The 15,714-nt window shown below is 46.7% G+C and overlaps 1 protein-coding gene across 1 annotated transcript; it reads left to right on the forward strand.

Moving 5' to 3' along the window:
- The first annotated feature begins 294 nt into the window (after positions 1 to 294).
- Positions 295 to 11,370, forward strand: Sftpd (surfactant protein D). Its single transcript, XM_050140615.1, has 8 exons — positions 295 to 558; positions 2,874 to 3,072; positions 6,650 to 6,766; positions 7,006 to 7,122; positions 7,442 to 7,558; positions 7,955 to 8,071; positions 9,091 to 9,174; positions 10,864 to 11,370. The coding sequence occupies exons 2-8, from the start codon at positions 2,877 to 2,879 to the stop codon at positions 11,238 to 11,240; spliced, it is 1,125 nt and encodes a 374-aa protein (XP_049996572.1). The 5' UTR covers positions 295 to 558; positions 2,874 to 2,876; the 3' UTR covers positions 11,241 to 11,370.
- Positions 11,371 to 15,714: the final 4,344 nt, after the last annotated feature.

The raw sequence follows: 15,714 nt of genomic DNA on the forward strand, positions 1-15,714 counted from the left end.
GCTGCCTGAACTACAGTCTGCATAGGTGGCTGCCTTTTGCAGCCTCCTTGTCTGCCCCACCCTTCCTGGCTATGCCAAGCAGCTCCCAGCTCTTTCTCAATATCTAGGCAAGGCTTTTGAAATGAAAGGGGAAGTAGACACAGCCGCGAATCCTACCTTTGGAGAAACGCAGATATGAACATAAAGGTTTCCTTTTTCTTCAATCATTATAGGCTATTGTGCAACCTGGATGGGCTCTGGACATCAGATTCTTAGAGATCTCCAATAGCCAGACTGGGGTGCCTCCTCACTCCCACAGGGTAGAGAGGTCCCTGGCCAGCAGTGCAGCACTAAGGGGCCAGGTGTGCTTAGTGTTGGGTATATTGGGGGTTTCCCGAGTGTAGGTGGGGGTAAGTGTGAGTGAGTCCAACAGGAAGAAAGTGTGTGTGTGTGTGTGTCACTTTTCTCAGAAGACCAACGCTGGGCGGCTCTACTACAGGGCTGGAATGAATAAATAGTAGGTGACGGCAAACAGAGGTTCATTTGCCTGGAGCGCCTGGGGCCAAGGAGAAGCGATCTGTGAGTGTCCCTGCCTCCCATTTCCTTTCCCTATCTGCTGTAGATACCCTTTTGTCCAACTGGGCTATTTATCCCACTGATTTTGAGTAAGGGGGATCTAGGTTTGGTTCTAGATCAGGAGTTGTGGGGGGTTGAGGTGGAGGACATAGTGAGGGTAAAATATCCTCTTTTTTTAGGTCACCTTCCTTGGTTTGGTGGAAGATTTGCTTTCTGAGTGGGGTTAATATGGATTAATACTATGCAATGTCTCCGCAGAACTACACAGATGGTGTGGAGAATACAGGTGGAATCATGTCTTGGTTCCCAATTTCTTTTTTCTTTTCTCTTCTTTTGGTTTTCCGAGACAGAGTTTCTCTGTGTAACAGTCCTGACTGTCCTGGAACTTGCTTTGTACACCAGGCTGTCCTCGAACTCACAGAGATACACCTGCCTCTGCCTCCCGAAGTGCTGGGATCAAAGGTATGCACCACCAGACAGTGGACACCAGAACTAGGCTGGGATTTTTAACTCAGGATGCTGTCAATAGCACAGAAAGCAGGGACAAACGGAGTTCTCTCTTAGCCTCAAGTGTCTGTGAAACAACAAACTTAACTGCACAGGGTCTCTGATTCGCTGCCACCCAGCATTAGGAAGAACCACTGTCCTCAGTGAACTCTTACTGTGGAAGCACACAGACTGGGCGCTCTGCCCTCTGGTTCTACACACTCCATTCTCTTCCCAGCTAACTTGCCTGTCTGGGACCTGAAAGCCTGTGGGTCTGCTCCCTGCAGGCTTCCTTCATGCTCAGACGAACAGGTGGTAAAACAGAAGGCCTTTTGTCTTGACTCTTCCTCAGAATGAGGCACAGGACCCTAAAGTTAAGGTGGCTCCAGGTCAGGAAACAGTGACTTTGCTCTGACTTGGGCTTATCTTTCAATACTGATAAAAGAGCCTCTGCTAAAACAAGGGTAATGAAGGGGCCCATGAGTTCAATAAGGTATTTCTAGGGAGTCCTAAGAGACCTGAGGAAATTGTGAATGAGAAATGGACAGAAGTTTTAGCCCATAACCACCAGCAGGTGGAGAAGTGCCTCTCTGGTGGGGAAGCCCTGGCATTCATGTACCCCGCCCCTGGTTATGGTGAACCGCTTCATTGTTCCGGCCCCTTTGTCTTTGTGCCCAGCCAGTGTGCTACCCACTGGGTCCTTCTTCTCTGGAAGGAAAGACGTTATCAAAGTTTGGATCTTGACTGTCCTCTGGCATGAAGACATACATAGTTGCCAGCCTTGTGGCGCTACTGAAAAGTACTGGTCATGTTGGGAAGATAAGCTCTTGAGAAAGGTGGCACAGGTACTCTGTGTAGAGAGTGACCAAAGTCTTGCACCCTGTGGCCAGTTCTTAGCCAGACTAAGGCCCTTTCAAACAGTGACTGGATACTTTTATGAATATCTTCTCTCGGCTCCTCCTCAAAGAGCTCCCCAAACTGAATAGACTACCTAGAATGCCCCCTTCTCACACAAAAGGCTTTCCCTGGATCCCTCCCCCAGATGGTCCAGTAAGCTTCTGGGTGTCTTTGGGTCTCTCCAGCTGTTAACTTAATATCTATGAAACTTTCTCTTTTTTGTTTTGTTTTTCAAGATAGTGTTTCTTTGTGTAGCCCTGACTGTCCTGGAACTAGCTCTGTAAATCAGGCTAGCTTCCAACTCGCAGAGATTCGCCTGCCTCTGCCTCTCAAGTTTAGGATTAAAGTCGTGTGCCACCACCTCCCCAAAACTCTTTAGTTGTGTTTCTTCTGGAATCTACCTCATGGACTTGGTGCCTGATCCAGGAATACTAAATTGCCTGGCAAGCGCTCAGCCACACTCCAGTCTGAGCTCAGTGCAAGCATCTAGAGGCATTCAGATGCAGGTGTATTTATGGGCCAGTGCTGTGAGCTGTTGGTGCCGATCCTGGTAGCAAGGGAGATGATGCTGACATGGCCTCAACTGAGGTGAGCCAGTTGTCCTAGCATACAGACAGAGAGAAAGGGTACCAGGAATGAGGATAGTCATCAGTGAGGACCATTAGACACAGGCAATATTCTCATCAGGCTCCAGGAGATAGATGGACAGTATTGTCAACCCTTACCAGAGTGCTAGTCAAACAATTCACTCCCTCAAAGTCAGAATATGTTCCTACACCATAGACTGCTTTTGGAGTCTTACTGTCTTACTGCCCTGGACCCTCGTCTTTGATGAAGATGTGGGCATAGAGATTCTCATCTCCAGACTCATCGGTCACTACCTAACCCACATTCTAGAATCATCATCATGTCTTTTCACCTTCTCATCCCTGCAGGCCATGCTGCACCTCCTGTCCATGCTTGTCCTGCTCGTGCGGCTCCCGGGGAACGAGGGAGCAGAAGTGAAGACCCTCTCGCAGAGATCCGTACCCAACGCCTGCACCCTTGTCATGTGCAGCCCCGCAGAGAATGGCCTGCCTGGCCGTGATGGACGGGATGGGAGAGAGGGTCCTCGGGGCGAGAAGGGTGATCCAGGTAGAGCTAGGATCAGGGGCTCAGTCTGGTGGGGTGGGGAAGGGGCCAGAATGGGACCCAACCTCAGGTGCTCTGTGATGAACCTGGATGTGAGCTTCTCCCTTCCAGGGAGTGACTTTCCCCCTGGTGTCCAGGCTACCTGCCAAACACATGTTCTTTTTGGATGCAACATGTGTTTCCTCCCATCACTCAGCCGACCTGATGCCTCCCTTGGGATCTCCGGATTCTGCTTGTCCCAAGAATGGGTAAACCACTTATATTGGGGTTAACCTCTTGGGCCCTGTTCCAGCAGTTAGCAATTCTTCACTTTGATGAAATGGTGCCTATGTGACAGGGAGTTTTAATATTTAAACTCCACTACATACATCCACAGTCCTATAAACAGATCTTAGTGGCAGGAGCTGCCTAAGACATTACAAGGGAAGATTGGAATTCATGGGGTTTTGTTTGTTTGTTTGTTTGTTTGTTTGTTTGTTTTTTTGTACAAATCTATGCTTGGATGGGTTCCCACTTGAAAATCCATTTAATCCTTTCAAAAGCCACAGGGAACATACCAAATTTCTTTAACACATAAAGTGGGGGATGTTAAAATTGAAAGAACACAGGCTTCTTCACTAGAGAGATCTTGACTACTAGCTGCTTCTCTGTGACCACGACAGTCAGAGACACCTACTCAGTGCCACAGTCTCAGTGTGCCTAGCTCCAAGTGAGAATAAATAGTATGTGCCAAATGACCCTTGACAAATGATGGAACCAAAGATTTTCTTTTATATTGAGTCTTCTGGGTAAAGTTTTATTTTCCTGCTGACTGTGTTGGTGAAGTTTTGATGGGGTCGAGTACCTTGTTTCGTACCCCAGTTTGCTTTTAGTTGGAAGAAAGACCATGATACTTAGAATAAATACTGTCTCTAGGATACATGGGTAAAGGGTAAAAGAAGATATGTCTCAGGTAAGACGCAAAGGTGTGAACAGGCTGGGTTTGAGAGCCACAGGGGAGAACCAAACAAGAGGACAGGGACTCAGAGTGGCAGCTTGTGCTCTCAGAGATTCCCATGTCTCTCTTGATCCCAGAAGGAGCCATGGATTGAGTGTTAGGAGATCCCTTTTTTCCCCCGCTCCCTTCCCCCCTCAGAGTGAATGTTAGGGTATCCCTTTTCTCCCCCATTCCCCTCCCCCTCTCCAGGTCCAAGAACTGGCCTTATCCACGTATTTTTCCTGATCTTTGGTTGGGCCACAGGCAGAGGAAGAGCTTAAGGCAAAGAATGGCTTTTTTATTTTTCTGGCTCCTCCATTCCAGTCACTCACTCCCTGAGCACTTTTGATGACTAATCTATTTGGTAGATTTTGAAGCCCAGAATTTGTTGAAAGGGTCAGTTGGGGCTTAAGAAGAGACACTCTTGAGCAGGAGATGTGGCAGGGGGCCAAGGATTAGATCTGGGGTCACTGTAGTGAGCCCTCAGACTAGGAGATGTTCCACCTGAGTCAAGGTATGTCTGTCTTAGCTGGGTACACATGTGATGTGGCTCAGTCACGTAACCCCCAGTACTTCACACATGGGAAGAAATACAAAGGCCAGTTCTTCCAGAAAATTCACAGACACCCCATCCCACCTGCACTTATAGCCCTGGGAAGGCCTCTCTTGTCAGAGAGCAGTCTTCAAACCTGGAATTTTATCTGTTTTCTCTCTAAAATAATCTACATAGGGTTTAGTTGCTAAATCTCTTCTAATCCTGCTTCCTATGAGAACACGGTGTGCAGGGCAGTACTCTGTGAGGAGAGAGCTATATCACACTTTCTCTTCTTTGATAGCTACCCGTGTCCCATGGTTTGTTATGAGTCTCTTGAAGACCACACATGCAAAGTAGTCCAACCTGACCCCTCTTATCAGTGCCCTCCCTTGCCAACTGCTTTGACTAATCACTGTTTCACATTCAGATTGGTGTATATTTTAGTATCCACAGAAAACAGAACATGGGACACTTGTCTTTCTGTGTCTGGCTTTATATGATGTTCCTTACAACTACCTACTTTTCTAAAAATGATAGGATTTTATTCTTCTTTATGCCTGGATAATATCCCACTGTGGATATATACTGCTTTACCCATTCATCCATCAGTAGGCATCTAGGCTGTCGGCATATCTTAGCAGTGGTGAATGATGCTTCAGCAAATATGGGTGTGTAGGTGTCTGTTTGGTTTTTTGATTTCATATCACTTGAATATATTCCCAGGAATAGTAGGATCATATGGTAATTATAGCTTTAGTTTTTCTTTAGAAAACCTAACACAATTTTCCACAACAGCTATACTCATTCATCTTCCTGTATGAAACTTCCCTTTTTTCTATATCATCCCTACCAATTGTTGTTTCTGTGTGTAATACACACACACACATATACATGGGCTTTTGAGATTTAGAGACACGTTCTCACTGTAGCCCTGGCTGACCTGGAACTCACTATGTATACCAGACTGGCCTCAGAGATCTTCCTGCTGAATGCTAGGAAAACACGTGGCTTATTTTGTTTTGTTTTATAATAGCCATTCTAACTGGGCAAAATGCAATTTGATTATAGTTTGTATTTACATTTCCTTGATGGCTACCGAAATTGACAGTTTTTAAAATTACTTTCTGACGTTTTATTTCTTCTCCCGAGCAGTCTGCTCAGATAATCTGTGCATTTTTAAATTAGATCATTTGCTTTTTATTGTTGCTTTTCTTAATCCCTTAAATATTCTGGCTATTAAAGCATTGCTATGTGAATATTTGACAAGTGCTTTGTCCCACTTGGTAAGTTGTCTCTGCACTCTGTTGGGTATTTCCTTCACTGCACAGAGGCTCTTTAGTTTGCTATACTCTATTTTTTTTTGTTTTTGTTTTTCAAGACAGGGTTTCTCTGTAGCCTTGAAGCCTATCCTGGAACTAGCTCTTGTAGACCAGCCTGGCCTCGAACTCACAGAGATCTGCCTGCCTCTGCCTACTGAATGCTGGGATTAAAAACATGCACCACAACCACTCGGCTTTTTTTGTTTGTTTAATTTTCGTTTTTGTGGACTCTTCTTTTTAAGTTTTTACTCCTTGTGAATCGGGGGCTCTTCACAAATAAACAAGGATCAAGTAGATAACAAGTTTATTGTTATTATAATAAACAAGTTATCTATGTAGTGCAGTTTCTGATTCAAAAAAGTAAAAGAGTTGACTCTCCTGATACACACTCCCAATACACTCCTCCACATATGCACACACAGTTATATACATGTGCGTATACATCTGCACACTTGTCCTGTGGTCACTAATCAATCGGTGCTGACCGAATGCCTTCTGCTGACACAGTGGCCTTGGGGCAGGGGCAAAAACACTTCATAGATTGAAGCGCTGTTTGAATTCACCTCCAAACCAAGGATATTTATTTCTTCTAAGTGGGGACACTGATTTTCATTTTGTGGGTCACCAAAGGACCAGGGTGTGTGACTATAGGCTGTCCATGCTGAAGAAATTCCAAAGACGTTGTCTTGTAGACATGGATCCCTCCTGAGCCTAGGACTAACTTAGGATTCATTTATTTTGTTTCTATAGGTTTGCCAGGACGTGTGGGACTCTCAGGGTTGCCTGGCCCTGCAGGTCCAGTTGGACCCAAGGGGGACAATGGCTCTGCTGGAGAACCTGGACCAAAGGGAGACTCTGGACCACGTGGTGAGCCATGGGTTATGGTATTTATCTGGTGCCTACAGCTACTGCTTCTATCACAAGGCTATGCAAGTGGCAGGCACAGAACCTGTCCCAGGATTAGGGAAGGAGGATGCTCTGAGGAAGACACTGTGTCATTTCAGGATGGACTATTGCCTCTTTGACCTCTGCTCTGACATTCATCTTATCCACTCCCACTGCCAAAGGAGTCAGTGTCACTGACAGCGCTGTTCCTTTTCTGCCAGGACCTCCAGGACCTCCGGGTGTGCCTGGACCAGCCGGGAACGAAGGCCCCTCTGGGAAGCAGGGGGACATAGGACCTCAAGGCATACCAGGTCCTAAAGGAGAGGCGGGGCCAAAAGGTAGGCGACAAGTGTGTCTAGCCAGTGAGGCAGAAAGGAGGAACGATAGTGGAGGCCCTAGGTGTGACCCGAGGCACCATCAGCCTGCCAGGAGGAACCCAGGGTATGAACACTGTGAAGACGTGCACACCTCTCTCACATCTCGCTGCGCTGACAGAATTTCTCCATCGCCCTCCACAGAGGAACCCCAGGCAGCAAAGAACAATGTTCCCAACTTTCTACCCAACCCCACAGTTCTCTGAAAAGGCCTCCTGCTGAGGAAAGTGTGCACACTGAACGTCTTCTTCCCAGTGTTTCTCACTGTTCATTCCCTTCTCAGGAGACGTAGGTGCTCCAGGTATGCAAGGATCTGCGGGGGCAAATGGCGCTGTGGGCCCCAAAGGAGAAAGAGGTGCCCCTGGTGAGCCAGGAGCCCCTGGGAATGACGGGGCAGCAGGTAAGTGATGAATCTACGGGGGGCTGAATGGATTTCTACTGTGTCTCCTGAGAGCTGCCAGGGCCTCTATCCCCTTTTCAACTCCCCCTTTAAGTCAAAGCTAGGATGTGGAGGCACTCTGCTTCCAAGGAGGGTGAATGCGGGGTCTCTGGGACTGCTTGTCTGTAGGGAGAGGGCTGTTTTAAGGCATGGGGAGTCTTTTTCATGGATTATATACATACAAAGTTGATTGCTGTGTCATAAGGACAGCCATACACAGAGTGGGCATGTGTCTGGGTTCTGGGGGAGCCTGTATGTGAGAAGGTTACATATCTGGGATTAGGATAGACTATGTCCAACGAGGTGAAAATGCTGGGAAATGGGCACACGGCTCAGCCATTTATTCTTGGATTTCAGGCCCTGCAGGAGCTGTGGGTCCACAGGGAGCTTCAGGACCCAGAGGGCCCCCAGGACTCAAGGGGGACAGAGGTACTCCTGGGGAAAAAGGAGCCAAAGGTGACAGTGGACTTCCAGGTAAGGCAGAAGTTTCAGGTAGTGGGACCCCCACACACACTGTGATGTAGCATCCTTCAGCTAGGCATGGTGACCTCATTAGGACAGGTGGTAAATGGAACTTAAGGTCAGCAGACAGGTGGAGGGCCAATTAGGTTCTGGCTTAACTATCTAAGTCATATGGGAAGGCAACTTGGTAATTTCTTTATCTGACCATGGGAAATGGGTGACAACAGCTGACTTCCTGGTTTATAGGTCAGGCTTGTGTATCTAACCACCCAGTGGGTGAAAAATATATAAGGAGTGTGTATTTCTACCCAAGAATAGGGTTGTCGTGATATTTCCTGTGGCGGGATGCCATCTGGTTTGGCTTGCCATCTGGTTCAGACTTAGTTGAAGTTCAGGGCCTACTTTAGGGACCATAAAAAATTCCTGAGGGGAAGTTGGGTGTCATGGGTCATACTTGTAATCCTAGTACTCGGGAGGCTGAGACAGGAAGATCACTGAGTTACATGTCAGCCTAGACTACATTAAACCATGTCTTGAAAACAAACAAAAACATACCAGGGAGATGGATCAACCAGACGAAGTGATAGCCTTACAAGTATGCGTTCCAGTGTTCAGGTCACTAAATTGTGGGTGGCCATGGAAGTCTGCCTGTAATCTCAGCCCTATAAGGGCGGAGATGTGATCCCTGGAGCTAACTGGCTAGCTAGACTAGTCTGTAATCAAGCAGGGTGTTCAAGTGAGAGACTCTGCCTCGATATGTAAGATGGTAGGTGGTGGAGGAAGATGTCCAATATTACTCTTGAATTACATGCGCATACACGTGTAACATACATACATGTACATCACACACACACAACAGTATTTAGAAAAAAAACATTTACAGCTAAAAGCTGTTCCTACAGATATAAATCTTGATGGAAGTTAGCAAGCCCCCCACCTTGACCCTTTCCCTCTTTTCTTGAACCTGGGATGAAGTTATTCTCAGGTTTGCAGCATAAGCTTTACATTTCTCTCCCTTCCCTCCTCCACAGATAGTGCTGCACTGAATCAACAGGTGGAGGCCTTAAAAGGGCAACTACAGAATCTAGAAGCTTCCTTCTCTCGCTATAAGAAAGGTGAGTTCGTGGATCCAATTGAAATCTGTCAGTGATGTGTTCTGGTCCTTTTTGAGCTAGGGTCACTCATTTGGCTGAGTTTTGCTCTAGGTCTAGGATTGGAATGAGCAGAAACTAAGTCTAGGGCTAGACTTGCAATTGTAGCGACACAATCAACATCCATTAACACACATGCCAAGTATGATACAAGAACACACAGACTTGCACACACATCAAGACATATGTGGTCCTTCTATGTGCTTTGGATGATGAGTGGGTATGTCTGTGTAGCACATGCAAGCTCAGCCAGGATCATAAACCCTGTGGGAGAGCACATGAGTACTGCACTACCTGTTCAGAGCTGCTCTAAGTACCATCCTGAGCCCATGGAGGCTCCTCCCCAAGATCCTTCTACAGACAATCAGAATAAAGACAGTGTGTCGGGGAACAGCTTGGACTCTGAGCAGTTTCATTCTGTAGAACCTCTCCAGAGTACAAGCCCTCTCCAGAGCCCCAGAGAGTCCTTTGCAGACTTTCATGCATGGGTACAAAAGCCACAGGGATGGGAGCCCATTGAGTAAAAGAGATGTGACGTGTTACTCAGATGAAGTTTTGTGATGTGACCCACCACTTCAGAGTCAAGGAAGTGGCAAGGGAAGTGACTTTGTCTTGCCTCAGGTAGTCATTAACAGCTGGTTTGATTTTGATTTGCATTTCACTTTTAACCCCATGCCCACATTCTCTGAACACATGCACCTCTCAGATGTATCTCACCCTCTCTCCAGCACTTTTAAGGCCAGGAGGCTGAGGCCAGCCTGGGACTTGACACAACTCTCAGGTGCCCCACTCTTTCCTTGACTGTTCTCTAACTCCAACACACAGCTCTCTCTCTCTCTCTCTCTCTCTCTCTCTCTCTCTCTCTCTCTCTTTCTGTGTGTAGGGGAGGTTGATGTCAAGTGTTCTTTACCCATTTATTGGTTCATTTTGTTTAATTGTGTGTGTGTGCGCGCGCACGCGCGTGCGTGCATGCCTTATGTGGCAAAGTGTGCCATGGTGCTCACTTGGAAGTCAGAGGACAACTTTGTGAAGTCAATTCTCTCCTCCTACCTTTATGTAGGTTCCAGGAATTGAACTCTGGTCACGGGGTTATGCAGCAAGAGGCAAACCCCTTTACCTCTGAACCATCTTTCCAGCCTCTACTTGTCCTATTTAGTTATTTATTTTTTGAGGCAGGATCTCTCATCTCACTAAACCTGATGCTTACTGTTTTAGTAAGGTTGGCTGGTCAGTGAGGCCCTCCATGCCTCCACTTCCACTGCTGGGGTTCCAGACTTACCCATGTCCAGCTTTTCTATGGGTGTGGTGGATCCAGACTCAATTCCTCGTATGTCCGTAGCAAGAGCTTTATGTATTGAGCCGTCTCCCCGCCTGTGTCTGAGATTTGGTGCCAGACTGGTGGCCTTGTATTTAATTTCTTTAAGCTCCGGTAGGCTTGCTTGTGAATGGGGGAACATTGCACCCACTCATGGGGTACACCATGAAACTAGAACTCCTCTGGAATGGAGTGCCTTTGCTTCATCACCTCTGGTTCGCTAATACCCTTCATGAGAAGGTTGGGAGGAGGCTTCCGCTGCAGCAGAAATTCCTCACAGCCCCAGAACTGTAGCGAGGAGCTGTCCCCACTTCAGCCCACCTTCACTCCTCTTTCAGCCGTGATCTTCCCTGATGGCCGAAGCGTTGGAGACAAGATCTTCAAGACGAGCGGCTCCGAAAAGTCTTTTGCGGATGCCAAGGAGGTGTGCAGGCAGGCTGGAGGGCAGCTGGCCTCCCCACGTTCTGCTACCGAGAACACCGCCATACAGCAGCTGATCACAGCGTACAACAAAGCTGCCTTTCTGAGCATGACAGACGAGCACACAGAGGGCAAGTTCGTTTACCCCACAGGAGAGTCCCTGGTCTATTCTAACTGGGCTCCCGGGGAGCCCAACAACAATGGTGGATCAGAGAACTGTGTGGAGATCTTCACCAATGGCCAATGGAATGACAAAAATTGTGGAGAGAAGCGTCTTGTTGTCTGTGAGTTCTGAGTCTCCAGGGGTGGAGATGGGATAATACTGGACCAGGAGCTTGGCCACTGGGGTATGGCTCAGACCTGTGTGTTGCCAACATCCTAATAAAATGTGACTACCTGCCTAGCTTGGGTTCTCTGTAAAAATCAGGCCAAAGGCAGGGTTATCACAGAGCACAAATCTCAGAGTAATGTGCATGGATGTCTTCCCATGCTGAAAAACTCTTAGGAGAAAGAGAGACCACCCTGTTTTCCCCATTGTAGGGGATAAAAGTCCATCTCTATGACCTGCCACAGAATGTGATGCCTTCTTCTTGGCCCTGAGGCTTTTTTAATCTTCAGATGTGTTTGGCTTGACTAACAGCATCCTCTCTAAACTTTCTTCTTTGGACATTCTCCACTCTTGTCTGAGGTTCCTGGTGTCCCAGCTGCTCCTGATTGCTTTGTCTTACATACCTATTGTTCTCCTTCACCATCTATTAAGTACACACAGGCCCTAGTTCTATTCTCATTCACTCCAGCATGAGATCACCCTGGCTTCTGGCTTCATTTTCCATCTGTAGGCCATTTCTGGTCAGGATTTCTTTTTGATGCCCCCAAACTAAAAAGTGGTAGGCTAGAGACCTCTAGCTGCCTGAAAACCTAGCAAATTGACCAGGCAGGAAAGGTCTGTTCCCCTACCCGATGTCATGGCTACACCTAGGATAATGTTCCTCAAAAGCCCTATCAGTGGGGCTGAGAAAGACCTCTGCACCATTGTAATCTCATCTGGAATCTCGGGGAGGTAGGAGCAGAGGGCCTAGCCATGCTCAAAGTCATCTAAGGCTTCTGTTGCCAGACATTCCCAGGGTATTCTATGCCTTCCACTTCAAAGACAACCTAGTTAATATTCCTTATCCATTTTAAAGTTTATTTTAATTATATGTATGTAAATGTTTTACTGGAATGCACGCATGTGACCCTGTACACGCCTCTTGGTTCTCTAGAACTGGGATTGTGGATGGTTGTGATGCATACATATAGATGCTGAGAATTGAACCCAGATCCTCTGCAAAAGCAACAATTGCTGTTAACTGCTGAGCAATCTCTCCAGCCCCATCCTTTTTATCTTTCAAATGTGGAAGTGAGGCCCAGGGAAGGGAGGGGACTCAGACAAGGATGACTTGGGATGGTAGGGTTGGTGGGTCATGAACAAATTTTTCTTGACCTCAAAGCTAACAATTCTATGCATTTGGTTGCTTTTGACTCAATCTTCTAAAATTTATTTTAATTATACCTGTGTTCAAGAAATGGGAAGGAGATCTGGATGGACCACAGGCCCTTAAAAATAACCCCTCTCTAGTCAGGAAGCCTCACTTCTCCTGTACTAGAGACCGGAGGAAATTGTTCTTTCTGTATAATCTCTCCGTCTCAAACCGAACCCCTCTTCCAAGAAGTCCCTTGGCACGACTTGTAGATAAGATATTATGTTTTATGAGAAAAGCCCCACACTTTCAGACAATGGGAAACCAACCCCCAATTGAGATTCTTTTTTCCTTGTTCCTGGGAAAGAAAATTCCCAGCACCTTCTGAAAAACCGGTCAGTTGCACAATAAAGAACAAACAGTTCATGGCAAAGACCACACCTGGGCACACAGGTGGAGGGCGCTGAGAGAGGCTCCTTTAACAGACAGGATCAGGAAGCAACTGGATCCTGTTTAAGGCAAAGTGGAACCTTTCCTATAAATAGACAGCTTCAAGTATGCGTAAGAAGCGTGGGGGAACAGGTGGGGCTGAGCTGTCCCCCTGGGCCCTTCATTCATCCACGTCCCTCTTGCACACACCTTCATGCTTCCTGTCTCGAGAGTGGTGGTTCTCAACCTGTAGGCACGACCTCTTGGGGTCCCCTTTCAGATATTTACATTATGATTCATTGCATAACAACATCACAGTTAATGAAGTAACAACAAAATGTGATTGGGGGATCACCACACCGTGAGGAACTGCATGACAGGGTTGCAGCATTAGGAAGGTTGAGAACCACTGTTCTAGACTGTTCAAGGACGGGAAACAGAGATAGACACAGATCACAGGTTAAAAAAAAAATCATTGACCCACTACCAGTCCAAACCTCTTAGGGAGACGTCTGCTTATCTCTGATGCCCATCCCGGTACTAGCAGCTAAATTTGGAGGGCTAGAACCACACAGAACAATACTGCCACTGAGATTCCATTAAGATCATGACAGCCTTGGGAGAGCCTCTCAAAGGAACTATTGCCTACCCAAATAATGATTCCAAATCTCTTTCTTTTTCTAAATGTATGTTTATGTGTATGAGTGTTTTGCCTGCATGAATACATCTGTGTATCACATATGTGGCTGGTGCCAGCAGAAGCCAGAAGAGGGTGGCCAGAATTCCCTAGAACTGGAGTTACAGATGGTTGTGAGTTATCATGTGGGTGCTTGGAATTGAACCCAGGAACTCTGGAAGAGCAGCCAATGCTCCTGACCACTGAGCCATCTCTCCAGCCCTCCCCAGCTCACTTCCTCAAAATAGGAAGGAAAGAACAACAGAACTCTCCAAAGAGAAAAACAATCTCCTATCATGCTGAAGGTCTAGGATGTTGATACCCCAACCCCTTTCAGAGGCTGTAGACCCAGACTGTTTAAGAGAGGACTGAAGCAAATATTTCAGAAGTTCAAATTTTACGTTTTAGAGTACCAAGACACCCCCTGCTCAACACACAGGTAAAGGCCAAAGTGGTTTAAAAATCATTCATCTTATCCTCAAGCATTTGAACCAAGGTCCCTTTGTAATTAGCATAAACAAGAGGTGGAGCTGGGATTAGGTGACTCTTAAACTCTTAGGACATAGGATAATCTACATACACACTGCCACCTGGATCAAGAGAGCCGCTGGCATCCCTTCATACACGTCTGCAGTGGGGTCTTCCACAGCAGATGCCTTGGGAAGCCCTAATTAGTTTAATAATATTTTATTTTTAAAATGTTCATTTATTTCTTTTCCTTATTTAATTTTTTTGAAACAGACTCTTTCTATGCAGCTCAAGTGGGCCCCAAACTCTCCATTCTCTTACCCTCAACTTGTGGAGTCTGGGATCCCAGGTGTATGTCACCATGTCCAGCTAGCTTAATGTTTGTTCTCAAGACTCCTCCTACTTCCTGTTCTTCCTGTCACTAAATCAGCCCACATCCCATAATGCACAGCCTGAGAGGAGCCCTCTGATGTTTTCCTTCTCTCGGATCCTGTTTTTGCTCTGCATCCTTTTGACACACACCACTGATAATTGAATTACTTGTTGGGGGGAATTCTCAACCCGTCTCACTGTCTGGAAATTCTCCTGATTCAAGTTCAAGGGCGTTTTTGATACACAAAACAACACCACCCTGTAAACCCTTCCCATCAAGGGGAAAAAAATGTTAGTTGAGATATCAAATGCTTATTCAGAACTGGATGGGTACAAAGATGGAAAGACTTGATTGGGTGCCTGCTCTTGGGTCCCTAAAGAGACAGCATAGTAATCTCTAGGCCTGAATTGCAGCAGCAGTCAATAGAGGTGCTTGGCAGTGGATTTAGACTGAATAGATGATCTGAGGGCTCTTAGCCAGGACCAGAGAGGGGAGCCATCTGCTTGTGTTATTGCCGAGCTGCTCAGAGATCAGGGCATGCCATTGCCACGGGGCCTCATCCGTGACTGCCAGGCTTCTGTGAGGACTCTCACAGTAGTTTTTCTGGGTTTCTCTGTTTCAGAGAGAACCCTTATGAAAAGACATAAACCTCTGGCATATGTCACTTACAGATGGTCAGAACGAGATTTGTACCTATTTCTCTCATGCCCTCTATTTTGTGACCACGTGATCGTGAAAGGATTAGTGGACATGAGGTTGTACATTCGAGCATTCTGGAACCTTACACACTTGTGTGGGAAGTAGCCACCTTGAGGATCAGCTGGCTCCACTTGAACTATGAGTGAGAACTGGGATCCATAAGTAGACATTTTTCTGATATTAATATATTTGATCTACATTCACTTAGGAGTTCGTAGGCTGTCACCCTGCTTGTCTGAACCGCCTTTGTGTCACAGAGGGACTTGCCCAAGTGAAGTGGTCCCTACTCTATTTGTTCAGTAAGAAGAGTAAATGCAATGAATGATCAAGGGAACCAAGGGAACAAGACCCTTAGTTCCTGCTTAAAAGGACCAAGTGGAGTATTTTCAAGATGTCGCCAGTCCCTTTGATCTAAAGTAAGAGAGCAGTGACATCACCGCTCTTTCTTCTGCCTATTTATTTCCCTTAGCACTTCAAGGACGAGTGGCAGGGCTTAGGCCAGGGCTGAAATGTCAGGAGGAGGTAACTTCAGGAAGCAGATACCGTCTGGGACCAGAGGGCTGGTTGGGCTATGGGGCAAAGCAGGGAGGAGACAAAAGTGGGTGGCAGGCTTGGAGCAAGCCTGACCCCCTAGCTGGGGAGAGGCTACAAGAGCAGAATGAGG

Source organism: Alexandromys fortis, unplaced genomic scaffold (genome assembly GCF_014885135.2).
Source record: "Alexandromys fortis isolate MF-2015 unplaced genomic scaffold, M_Fortis_MF-2015_v1.1 scaffold_46, whole genome shotgun sequence".
NCBI lineage: Eukaryota > Metazoa > Chordata > Mammalia > Rodentia > Cricetidae > Alexandromys > Alexandromys fortis.